General features: G+C 38.8%; 1 protein-coding gene across 1 annotated transcript in view; it reads left to right on the forward strand.

The window, feature by feature from the left end:
- The window catches only part of LOC131959006 (poly [ADP-ribose] polymerase tankyrase-2-like), a 31,625-nt gene extending 19,692 nt beyond the window's left edge, over positions 1 to 11,933 (forward strand). Inside the window, exons 21-30 of the mRNA XM_059324088.1 lie at positions 206 to 394; positions 1,092 to 1,446; positions 1,885 to 1,967; positions 2,606 to 2,726; positions 2,868 to 2,965; positions 3,583 to 3,657; positions 4,880 to 4,985; positions 5,803 to 5,989; positions 6,702 to 6,858; positions 11,120 to 11,933. Of these exons, the coding sequence (XP_059180071.1) occupies positions 206 to 394; positions 1,092 to 1,446; positions 1,885 to 1,967; positions 2,606 to 2,726; positions 2,868 to 2,965; positions 3,583 to 3,657; positions 4,880 to 4,985; positions 5,803 to 5,989; positions 6,702 to 6,858; positions 11,120 to 11,182 (1,434 nt within the window). The 3' untranslated portion in view covers positions 11,183 to 11,933. The remainder of the gene's footprint in view (positions 1 to 205; positions 395 to 1,091; positions 1,447 to 1,884; positions 1,968 to 2,605; positions 2,727 to 2,867; positions 2,966 to 3,582; positions 3,658 to 4,879; positions 4,986 to 5,802; positions 5,990 to 6,701; positions 6,859 to 11,119) is intronic.
- Positions 11,934 to 12,065: the final 132 nt, after the last annotated feature.

The raw sequence follows: 12,065 nt of genomic DNA on the forward strand, positions 1-12,065 counted from the left end.
ATTTTTATTTTTTCATTTTTTCATTCAAGGGGATTTTTGTTTTATAATTCTACATTTATTTATTCCAGTGGACTTTTATAGTTCTGTATTTATTTACTTTTATTTTATTATTTTACATTTATTTATTTCAGTACGTACTTCAGGGCATTTATATAACTAGTGCAGTGCATTTATTTATTCTCTTCTCATGTTTCTGATCTTCCAGCACGTGGACGTGGCTGCGCTGCTCATCAAGTACGACGCGTGCGTCAACGCCACGGACAAATGGTCGTTCACGGCGCTGCACGAGGCGGCTCAGAAGGGACGCACGCAGCTCTGCGCCCTGCTGCTGGCCCACGGCGCCGACCCCAACCTCAGGAACCAGGAGGGCCAGTCCTCTCTGGACCTGGTGACGGTCCGTCTGACCACAGACAGAACACGTTGTACTGACAGAACCGTTCTAGGACAGAGACGCTTCATTTGACTGTTTATCTTCTCTCTCCTCTTTTCTCCTCTTCCTCCTTCTCCTGCTGCCTCCAACTTCTTTCTGCTCCTCCTGCACCTCCTCTTCTTCCTCCTCCTTTTTAATCTAGCTATTCCTCCACTTTCCTCCTTTTCTTCTCCCTTTTATGTTTTTCTGTCTCATTCTTCTGTCCTCCTCCTCCTCCTCCTCCTCCTCCTCCTCCCGATGCCCTCCTGAATGTCTCCTTTTCCTTTTTCCTCTCCATCACCTAATTTTTCTCCTCGTCCTCCACTTCCTCCAACTTCTTTCTCCTCCTCTCCTCCTCCTCTTGCTGCTCCTCCTGCACCTCCTCCTCTTTTTAATCAAGTTATTTCTCCACTTTCCTCCTCTTCTTCTCCCTTTTTTGTTTTTCCGTCTCATTCTTTTGTCCTCCTCCTCCTCCCCATGCTCTCCTGATTGTCTCCTTTTCTTTGTTCCTCTCCATCACCTCCTTTTTCTTCTTGTCCTCCACTTCCTCCAACTTCTTTCTCCTCCTCCTCCTCCTCTTGCTCCTCCTCCTCCTCCCCATGCTCTCCTGATTGTCTCCTTTTCCTTTTTGCTCCTTTTTCACCTCCTCCTCCTCCTCCTCCTCTTGCTCCTCCTCCTGCAGGCTGATGATGTGCGTGCGTTGCTAACGGCAGCCATGCCTCCCTCTGCTCTCCCCGGCTGTTATAAACCTCATCAGGTCATCAGCGTGGCGACCTCCTCTTCCTCCTCTTCCTCCTCTTCCTCTGCTGCTCCACCTGTCGCTGTTGTCCCACCACTCCTCTCTTCCTCCTCCTCTTCCTCCTCCTCTTCCTCCGCTGACATCCCAGCAGCAGCTTCGACCGTCAGCAACACCGGCGCTGCATCTGACGATTCAAACTCTTCGTCTTCTCTGCCGCCGCCATCATCTTCATCATCCTCGGCGTTTCCAGAGACGTCAGTGGCCGAGAGCTCGTCTGCTGCTGAGAATAAAGAGGAAGGTGAGTTAGTCATCTTTATAAATTAGAAATAAAAATATTAAAAATAAAATAAATTAGACCAAAATAAACTAGTCGAATATGTTGCAGTGCGCTGTAACAACATAACTGAACATTCCTGAACAAATATTTTAAGATTTTTATGAACTATTCAGTTAGTGAACAAACTGTTGTGAAGGAAAGAGATGCACTGGATTTATAACACAAGACTAAATAAGGGCAACATTATGAAACTGAATGTGGCGCGATAATGATGAGATAAGTTAAGATTATACTTTACTTACTTTGCACTTTAAATATAATTAAATTTTAACATTTTGGAAACATTGCTTTGGTTGTTTTAAAGAATCCTCTGCAGGACAGCTTCAATAATTTCTCAAATGGAGTGATATCTTTAAATTACAGCTGACTGTGCGTGTGTGTGTGTGTGTGTGTGTGTAGTTCCAGGAGTTGAGTTCAGTATCTGTCAGTTCTTGAAGAACCTTGGTCTGGAGCATCTTCTGGAGATCTTCGACAGAGAGCAGGTCAGATCACAAACACACTGCAGGTCTTAATGCTCACTCAAAAACATGCATTGTAGAAATTTGACAGGCCAAAACTGGGAATGTTGCCTGAGAGCTACACAGTCAGTGAAAATATGGACGCATTACTTCTTCATGACGTCACGACATAAAAAATGAGGCAACGTGGAGTCCTTCCGTCGTCCCTCTAAAGTTCTGGCTTGAAACTCCAGGTTTTGTTTAATGATGATAACCCAAGTAAAACAGAGATAAGGTCAAATATATTTAATACACAAATATAAACATTATATGTTATATTTGCAACCTGTAAACACATTTGCAACTCTTTGCTTTCTTGTTTCTTTTGGGTTCAAAATGTTGATCTAGTAAGTCAAAGTGAAAAAATAATTATCAGGTTACATTAATGAGATTGTGCAAAAAATTAAAGTATGCTGGCGATGTTAATTATGCTAAATAAATATGCATGCTTTTTTCTCTCCAAGTGGCAGAATGAAAAGTATTTAAAAAAACACTCCAAAGGGTTAAAGCTGCAGTTATTGATATTTTGTCCACTTGGTGGCAGCAGAAAGATTTGTAAACACAACATGCTATGGCTAATATGTAACAAACATCTGCCTGTGTGTGTGTGTGTGTGTGTGTAGATCACTGTGGATGTGTTGGTGGAGATGGGTCACTGCGAGCTGAAGGAGATCGGCATCAACGCCTACGGACACAGACACAAGATCATCAAAGGAGTGGAGAGGCTCATCAGCGGGCCACAGAGTGAGGACACACACACACACACGCACACACACACACACACACACACACACACACACACAACAAGATAATAGATAATAGAAAATCATTTCTGTGAGTGTTTTTAAGTGTGTGTGTGTGTGTGTGTGTGTGTGTGTGTGTCAGGTCTGAACCCCTATCTGACGTTGAACACAGCGAACAGCGGGACGATCTTGATCGACCTCGCAGCAGACGACAAAGAGTTCCAGTCGGTGGAGGAGGAGGTACTGGCTAGAATTATATCTCACAAAACAAAAACTCAAGAGAGGCTGTTTACACAGAGCAGAGAGGAGAGGACAGGAGAGGCTGGAAACATGACAATACTTCAATATGTACAATATGGGTAGTTTTTTATGTTTTTTTTAAATATATTTACATATTAATTATGTCTTTCTTTGGTCTTATTGTCTTTTTTGGACATTTTACGTCTTTTATTGTAATTTTGGTGTTTTTTGACATTTTTATCTTAATCTGTTTTTGGTTATTTTGTGCCTTTTTGGTTATTTTGTATCTTTTTTGGTTCATATTGTCTTTTTTACAACATTCGTGACACTTGTGGGCACTTGGAAAATTGTTATATATAAATACCATTTTATTATCCACTGAAAATCTGTTTACACAGAGCAGAGAGGAGAGGACAGGAGAAGCTGGAAATATGGATATAGTTCTATATGTAGAATATGTGGAGCAAAATTTCAGAAGGAGAAATTCAACTTGTGTTTTTTCTCTTTTTGAATGATTTATGTCATTAGAACTGTGTTATTCTGCACAAAATAAATAATGTTTGAGTTGTTCCGACTTCCAGCCATGATTCATCTCTTATTTTGTTTTTGTCGCTCAGATGCAGAGTACGATCAGAGAGCACCGAGACGGCGGCCACGCCGGAGGAATTTTCAACAGATACAACCTGGTCAAGGTTTGTATTCAAACACTATCGATTAAAGTTCATATACAGAGTTAAAAGTGGGAGTCTGAAACTATTTTCTTTTCATACATGCAAATATAAAATACTGTAAATATAAAACGTACCTGTTAAGAGATTAAAATCTGTCAATTTATCTGCTTGTTGTGATATTTAGAGCAACACAGATATTTAAAAACCTCCTGGATTAAGCATTGCACCTTTGTATTTTGTAAAAGTGACTCACCACATTATAATACCTTTAAATCTAGTTTTTGTCTAATTCAGCGGTAAGGCAGCAGAATTACAAGATTTTCTACAGTTCAAACTTTTTTTTTCATTTTTGAGTTTGTGGAAGTTTATTTGCTTCAAGCAAAGTGTTTTAAACAACACGTTGGCAGGTGTTTCCAGGTGAGCCTTGAATTTTTTACAAAAGGTTTGAGCCACAAATTCCGACTTCATTCTTTTGATTTTTCTAACGGCACAAGAATTCAGCACAAAATCTCTCAGTGTTAACACTTTATCAGGCAAAGAACCATATTTGGTAACTTGAGCAGACATCTATAACAGGTCTCCTCATAGAACCACATGGATTTCTACATCACAGATAGTGACACTGTGGCATCTGACCAACCAGTAAATCATACAAGATTCAAGCTTTCCTTTATTGTCATTGTATTAAAAAAGTATACAACTAAATTTACGTGTGCTTCTCATATATAAGGTGCTTTAAAAAAGACATTCAGACATTATGCATATGTAATAAGTAGTCTAAAAAGATAATAAATAGTTTAAAGGTAAAAGATACAGTGGAGATGTATGCAGATGATGTGTTATTGTCTATTTAGGGTTGCTGTGGGAAAGAGACTATAATAAATATAATAATAATAATGACTCAATTGACCTCGATTTGCAATATGAAAATGAAACATTTTGCAAAAAGTCTTGTAATATCCCCCAATAACACTTCAGGGTTGACGTTTTCAATTTCCAGGAGGGCCCTATAAAGGGTTAAACTGACGTTAAAATCAGTCCTGTGATAAAGATCTGCAACCAAATTTTAAATTCTTTTTCCTTGGCTCACACTACATCCTTTCACCAAGTTTCATTAAAATCAGGCAGTAGTTTTTCCATTATCCTGCTGACAAACGAACAAATGGAGCTGATAACATTGTGGTCTAACATCTATAACATCTATAACATCTATAACATCCCTGTCTGACCTCTTGTGTCTCAGATCCAAAAGGTCTGCAACAAGAAGCTGTGGGAGCGCTACACCCACCGCAGGAAGGAGGTTTCAGAGGAAAACCACAACCACTCCAACGAACGCATGCTCTTCCATGGTCTGAATATATAATATTATATAATAATCAGGCGGCTTGGGACCAGATTTAAGAATAAAGGGGACACGTCGGACAAAAGCACCACATTTTTTCCACATGCTCTCTATCAATATAGGTTTCAATTTTTGATGGGAGCCAATTCATCAAGAAAGTGGATCGGAGGTGGCACCCACATAAAATCTATGAGAACAAATATATCTTCCAAGCCACTCCGAAGGTCAATCTTGGTGTCAAAATCTACATTTTCTGTTGGGAAAAATGTAGATACAAGATCTGACATGAGATTAAAGCTTTTCCTTGATTTTATTAAGCAGTGTTTTTTTGTTTTTTTTTAAATATTGTTTTTATTGCCAAGTTCACATTGGATAGAATACATGTCTCTCACAAAGCAATCATTGTTTTATATGTTTTTTTGGTATACAAGAAAGAAAAGAATAAAAGTTAAAAAAACAAAAAAAAACAACGAACAAACCGACAAAAACAAACCAAACAACAACACGGCAGCATCTTCAAACATAAATAGATTGGATAAGACAAAAAATGTAGATTTTGACACCAAGATTGACCTTCTGAGTGTCTGGAAGATCGATTGGTTCTCATAGACTTTATATGGGTGCCATCTCCGATCCACAATCTTGATGAAGTGGCTCCTACCAAAAATTGAAACCTATGGTGATAGAGAGCATGTGGAAAAATATATGATGCTTTTGTCCGGCGTGTCCCCTTTATTTAGCTAAACCGCCTACTATAATAACAGAACTATAAGAAGCAGTATAGTAGAAGAAGAAGTAGAAATCATAGTATGGATCTCTTCCAGGCTCTCCGTTCGTCAACGCCATCATCCACAAAGGTTTCGACGAGCGCCACGCCTACATTGGCGGGATGTTCGGCGCTGGGATCTACTTCGCTGAGAACTCGTCAAAGAGCAACCAGTACGTTCACGGGATCGGAGGAGGGACCGGCTGCCCGCTGCACAAAGACCGCTCCTGCTACGTCTGCCAGAGGTAGGACGCCATCTACCGGGACGCCTAACACTCAAACAGCATATTTTTACATATTTATTATGTCTTTTTTTGGTCTTATTGTCTTTATTGGAAATTTTACGTCTTTTTTTGTAATTTTGGTGTTTTTTTATATTTTTATCTAACCTTTTTTTGGTTATTTTGTGCCTTTTTGGTAATTTTGTGTCTTTTTTTAAAAAATGTACGTCTTTTTTTGTAATTTTGGTGTTTTTTGATATTTTTATCTTATCTTTTTTTTGGTTATTTTGTGCCTTTTTGGTAATGTGTCCTTTTTTGGACATTTTATGTCTTTTTTGTAATTTTGGTGGTTTTTGATATTTTTATCTTACCTTTTTTGGGTTATTTTTTGCCTTTTTGGGTAATTTTGTGTCTTTTTTTGGTTCATATTGTCTCTTTTACAACATTTGTGACACTTGTGAGCACTTGGAAAATTGTTAGTTCTTTTGTGTTTTTTTGTGTTAATACAGGTTGATCCAGTAAGTCAAAGTAATCAGGTCATATAGGTGAAGTTGTGGTAAAAATAATGATAAATGGTGAACATTTTTTAAGTGGTATATATAGGCAGAATGAAAAGGATTCAAAACCTGAAAAAACAGTCAAAAAATTTGAAGAGTTAAATCTTCATACTGGATTAATTACTATATCTATTTTTTTTACAAGTGTCTGTTGCATTCACTCATTTTGTCCCTCGCAGGCACCTGTTGTTCTGCAGAGTGACTCTGGGGAAGTCCTTCCTGCAGTTCAGTGCTATGAAGATGGCTCACTCTCCACCAGGTCACCACTCGGTCACCGGCCGGCCGAGCGTCAACGGCCTCGCGCTCGCCGAGTACGTCATCTACAGAGGAGAGCAGGTCAGACTCCTCACACGTTACTGTACCATGTTGTTGGTCTCAACCCTCTGAACCCAATCAAGCCTTGTATTTTACTGCAATATATATAGAATATGTAAGTCCTGCAGCCATGCGTGCAGATGGCATTAGGGACGGGGGGATATGTCCCCCCCACTGTCCCTACATGATGCGACAAACATTGCAAAACAGAGGATTAATCTCCATTAGTTAGACTAATTTACATTGCAGCACATAGAGTCTGGCGTTTGTGTGGTACCTAATGGTGCGTTCAAGGTCTAAACGGATGTCAGAATTTTCGACGTTGTTCCGAGCTCCAAGTTCCAACTTCTAGTGTAAATTGAACACACCATAAGGCGGTATGTTAGACCCGCCTTCAAAATAAAAGCAAACACATGTAGCTTTCAAAATAAAAGCACATGGATGTGTTAGCAGAGTCCCCCCACAGAATTTGCAAAAAGACTGTCAAAATATGATGCCTTGAATAAAACAGAAGAACCCTTACTATCCTTTATTAATAATTCATAAAAAATATGCAATGATTAAGATGGAATAGTGGCATTAGAATGTGTGGGAGGCACCAAATTTAGGCTTTACAGGCAGCTGAGCAAATTTCTCAGAGGGAGCATGCCCCCAGACCCTCTTACCAAGTTATAGTCTCCCCATCATAGTATCAGAAAATCCTATGGGAAACACTGGTTCTAAAGGCTTGACAGACTGGACAGATAACAAATTTCCCAGCAGTATGTTCAGGGTAATGAAAGGAGGAGAGATGTTTTTGGGTCCTTCATTGAGTCAGCTTCAAGTCAGTAAATTTGTTTGGCTGCACTGGGAATTTCATGTACAAACTTCTTTTTTATTTATGTAATATGTTGGTTGTTCATTTAAAAATGTTTAAATAAAATACATTTTGGTTAAGGCATAGAGTGGAAAAATAACTAATTGAGTTTAAATCATTTGCTGACAGCTTCGTCCCTCCCAGTTAAAAAATCCCATCTGCGCCCCTGCATCCTGTTTCCAGTTTGTATTGCGTTATTATATTGCGTTATTATCTTACAACATTCATTCAAACTCAACACAATTATAACTATGGGCCAGTTTAAAACTATGATAATCAATGACTGCCTTTCACTGTAACTGTTTTTAATGTTTTTGCATGTGTTTTGTCTGCTCTGTTTTGTGTTTTCTCTGTTCTCTGTTTTGTGTTTTCTCTGTTCTCTGTTTTGTGTTTTCTCTGTACTCTGTTTTGTGTTTTCTCTGTTCTCTGCTTTGTGTTTTCTCTGTTCTCTGTTTTGTGTTTTCTCTGTACTCTGTTATGTGTTTTCTCTGTTTTGTGTTTTCTCTGTTTTGTGTTTTCTCTGTTCTCTGTTTTGTGTTTTCTCTGTACTCTGTTTTGTGTTTTCTCTGTTTTGTGTTTTCTCTGTACTCTGTTTTGTGTTTTCTCTGTTCTCTGCACTCTGTTTTGTGTTTTCTCAACTCTGTTTTGTGTTTTCTCTGTTCTCTGCACTCTGTTTTGTGTTTTCTCTGTACTCTGTTTTGTGTTTTCTCTGTACTCTGTTTTGTGTTTTCTCTGCACTCTGTTTTGTGTTTTCTCTGTACTCTGTTTTGTGTTTTCTCTGTACTCTGTTTTGTGTTTTCTCTGTTCTCTGTTTTGTGTTTTCTCCATTCTCTGTTTTGTGTTTTCTCCGTTCTCTATGTTGTGTTTTCTCTGTTCTCTGTTTTGTGTTTTCTCTGTTCTCTGTTTTGTGTTTTCTCTGTACTCTGTTTTGTGTTTTCTCTGTTCTCTGTTTTGTGTTTTCTCTGTACTCTGTTTTGTGTTTTCTCTGTTCTCTGTTTTGTGTTTTCTCTGTACTCTGTTTTGTGTTTTCTCTGTTCTGTTTTGTGTTTTCTCTGTACTCTGTTTTGTGTTTTCTCTGTACTCCGTTTTGTGTTTTCTCTGGATTCTGTTTTGTGTTTTCTCTGTACTCTGTTTTGTGTTTTCTCTGTTCTCTGCTTTGTGTTTTCTCTGTACTCTGTTTCGTGTTTTCTCTGTACTCTGTTTCGTGTTTTCTCTGTATTCTGTTTTGTGTTTTCTCTGTTTTGTGTTTTCTCTGTACTCTGTTTTGTGTTTTCTCTGTACTCTGTTTTGTGTTTTCTCTGTACTCTGTTTTGTGTTTTCTCTGTACTCTTGACATCATTGCAAATGAGGGGTTGCCCTCAATGATTCCTCGAGAAAATAAATAAAGGATAAATGACTAAATTAGACCGGAGGACAGGTGAGTCAGGAAGCTATAGAACGAGAGGTGGGAGGATGGAATTTGGCGCCTTAAACAAATGTGCAAATGTGTCAATAAAGCCCTTCTGGTGTCTGAGGATGAGCTAAAACTCTTCAGGCGCTGCACAAGAAAAATCATGCACTTGGTGTAATTTATGTCTGCGGTGACCTCTGACCCCTGCAGCACTTTCAGGTTGGCTTCAGTTTTCTCTGCAGGGCCGATTGTTCTCTGGATGACAAATGTAAGAGTATATAAGAGCGCAGTGCAGTGCTCAGACAATCGGACACGTAATGTCTTCTGCCCTGAAAAAAACCAGTAGCTGTTCAGAAGTGGCACTTCACAGTCCGCTGTGAACAGACGTCCACTCGAGTAATCAGCAGCACTATTAGTGTGTGGAGCGACACGCGCTGGTTTTCAACGCTGATAGCCGGAGAGCTGCCGGTCTGATGAGATGACAACGTCTCATATTTGCACATTTTCCTTCTTTCAATCTTGCTGCCGACCAGGAAAAATACATCTTAAACCAAACCATGTAACTGTCCATGACTTTCGTCGAGTCTTTGGTCCTGTTCAGACAGATCACACATCAAAAACATACATTCAGTTGTTGTTTTTCTTACCATTCCACCTTTTTTTTTAGAGGAGAAAATGTGTCTTTAGGTGGAAAGAGCAGGTCAACAATTGATGACACGACACACAGAAGAGGTGTTCATCATCGGAAAGCTAGAACCTGAAATTTAATTCAATTAAAAACATATTTGTTGCTGAATTCTGCAACTCTTGAGCACACAACAATCAATAAGAATTGTCAAAATTACCTCCAGAAGCCCTCAAGGAACATCAGTGATCTGGTTTCAAGTCTTTCAGCAGGAATTGCATTTTTGGGAAGAAGAACTCAAACATTTCTTTTGTGCAGAATAAGACTGTTTTAATGACATAAATCATAAAAAAAAAAGAAAAATCACAAGTTAAATTTCTCTGATAATTAAAAAAAAGCAATACAAAGCAACACTTTTTCAAGTGCTCACCACATATTCGACATATTTAACCATTTCCATGTTTGCAGCCTCTCCTGTCCTCTCCTCTCGGCTCTGTGTAAACATATTTTCAGTGAATATTTGTCACTTGACCTTTCGTCTCAGCAGAATTAATCATGGCTTCAGAGTGTTGCACAGAATTTAATACACCATAAGGCATTACGGTAGGAATGTGTTAGACCCTACTTCAAAATAAAAGCAAACACATGTAGCTTTCAAAATAAGAGCACATGGATGTGTTAGCAGAATCCATCACAGAATTTACAAGAAAACTGTCAAAATATGACGCCTTAAATAAAACAGAATCCTTATTCTCCTTTACAAAAAATAATTAAAAAATGCCATGATTCAGATGGAATAGTGGCATTAGAATGTGTGAGAGGCACCAAATTTAGACTTTTAGGGCAAAAATTTCTGACAAAAAAAATCCTGTGGGAAACACTGGTTCTAAAGGCTTGACAGACTGGACAGATAAGAAATTGCCCAGCAGTATGTTCAGGGTAATGAAAGGAGGAGAGATGTTTTTGGGTCCTTCATTGAGTCAGCTTCAAGTCAGTAAATTTGTTTGGCTGTACTGGGAATTTCATGTACAAACTTATTTTAATTTAGTATGTTGGTTGTTGTTTACACTACAGTTCGTTAAAAATGATAAAACATATTTTGGTTAAGGCACTTGTTGAGTTGAAATCATTTGCTGACAGCTTCGTCCCCCCCAGTTCAAAAATCCCATCTGCGCCCCTGATCTAAATGAGACATGCAGAATAAATTGGTTTTGACAGAAACATCAAAATTTTAAGATTAATTTTGGTCACTCAGGAAACTTTCAGAAAGTTCAAATGCCAAGAAAATGCCTGTTTTTACAGTTTCTTTCGATGATAAATGGATTTCTGCTGATTGATAAAACAACAACAACATACCTTCAGAGCTTCTGTTGTGTCTGAGTGTCAGTGAACGCATCTCTGCCACCCACAGGCCTACCCGGAGTACCTGATCACCTACCAGATCATGAAGCCAGAAGAGCCGGCGGACGGATGAGGAGAAAAGATGAAGAAAAGATGGAGAAATGCAGAAGAGGAGTGCTCACCTTTATCCAGTCAGCTGAGCCTTTGAGTTACTAACTGCATGCACAACTTTATTTATACAATGTATAAACATTTTTTATCCGATGCCTGTTTTTTTTTTTTCTATCCTTTGTTTAATGCACTTTATTAACGATGGTTTGTATCATGATGTGACGTGACGTGACTGTTAATTTCTTTGTCGTCCGGTGATTCAGGGTGGCGACTTTTAGAAAGAATGTGTCACTTTTATCACATCAGTGTCGCGCCGCACATATCTGGAAGCTTTTCAAATGTTGTTTCTAGTATGCACAAAAAAATGATTTTCTGTAAATTTACCCAGGAGTTTCTCGCAACGTGTACTTTTTGTAACCCTCTGGAGGCGAAGATCATGCCGGCGTGATCACATCACATAACCCCTTCATGACGTCACGCCATTAAAACAGCAGCGTGGATCCCAAAAAACAGAAAACAGAGGATTAATGTTCTGTTAGTTAGATTATTTCCATTGCAGCACATAGAGAGTCCGGTGACTAATGGTGCGTTCAAGGTCTACACGAATGTCAGAATTTCCGACGTTGTTCCGAGCTACAAAGTTCCGACTTTCAGTGTTAATTGAACACACCATAAAGCGCTAGGGTAAGATTCAAAGTAAATCAAACACATGTAGCCTTCAAAATAAGAGCACATGGATGTGTTAGCAGAGTCCACCACAGAATTTGGAAGAAGACTGTCAAAATATGGCGCCTTAAATAAAACATATACGAACCCTTATTTTCCTTTACAATAATTCATTAAAATATGCAATGATTAAGATGGAATAATGGCATTAGAATGTGCGAGAGGCACCAAATTTAGGC

The sequence above is a fragment of the Centropristis striata genome, chromosome 21, assembly GCF_030273125.1.
Source record: "Centropristis striata isolate RG_2023a ecotype Rhode Island chromosome 21, C.striata_1.0, whole genome shotgun sequence".
In the NCBI taxonomy this organism is placed as follows: Eukaryota; Metazoa; Chordata; class Actinopteri; order Perciformes; family Serranidae; genus Centropristis; species Centropristis striata.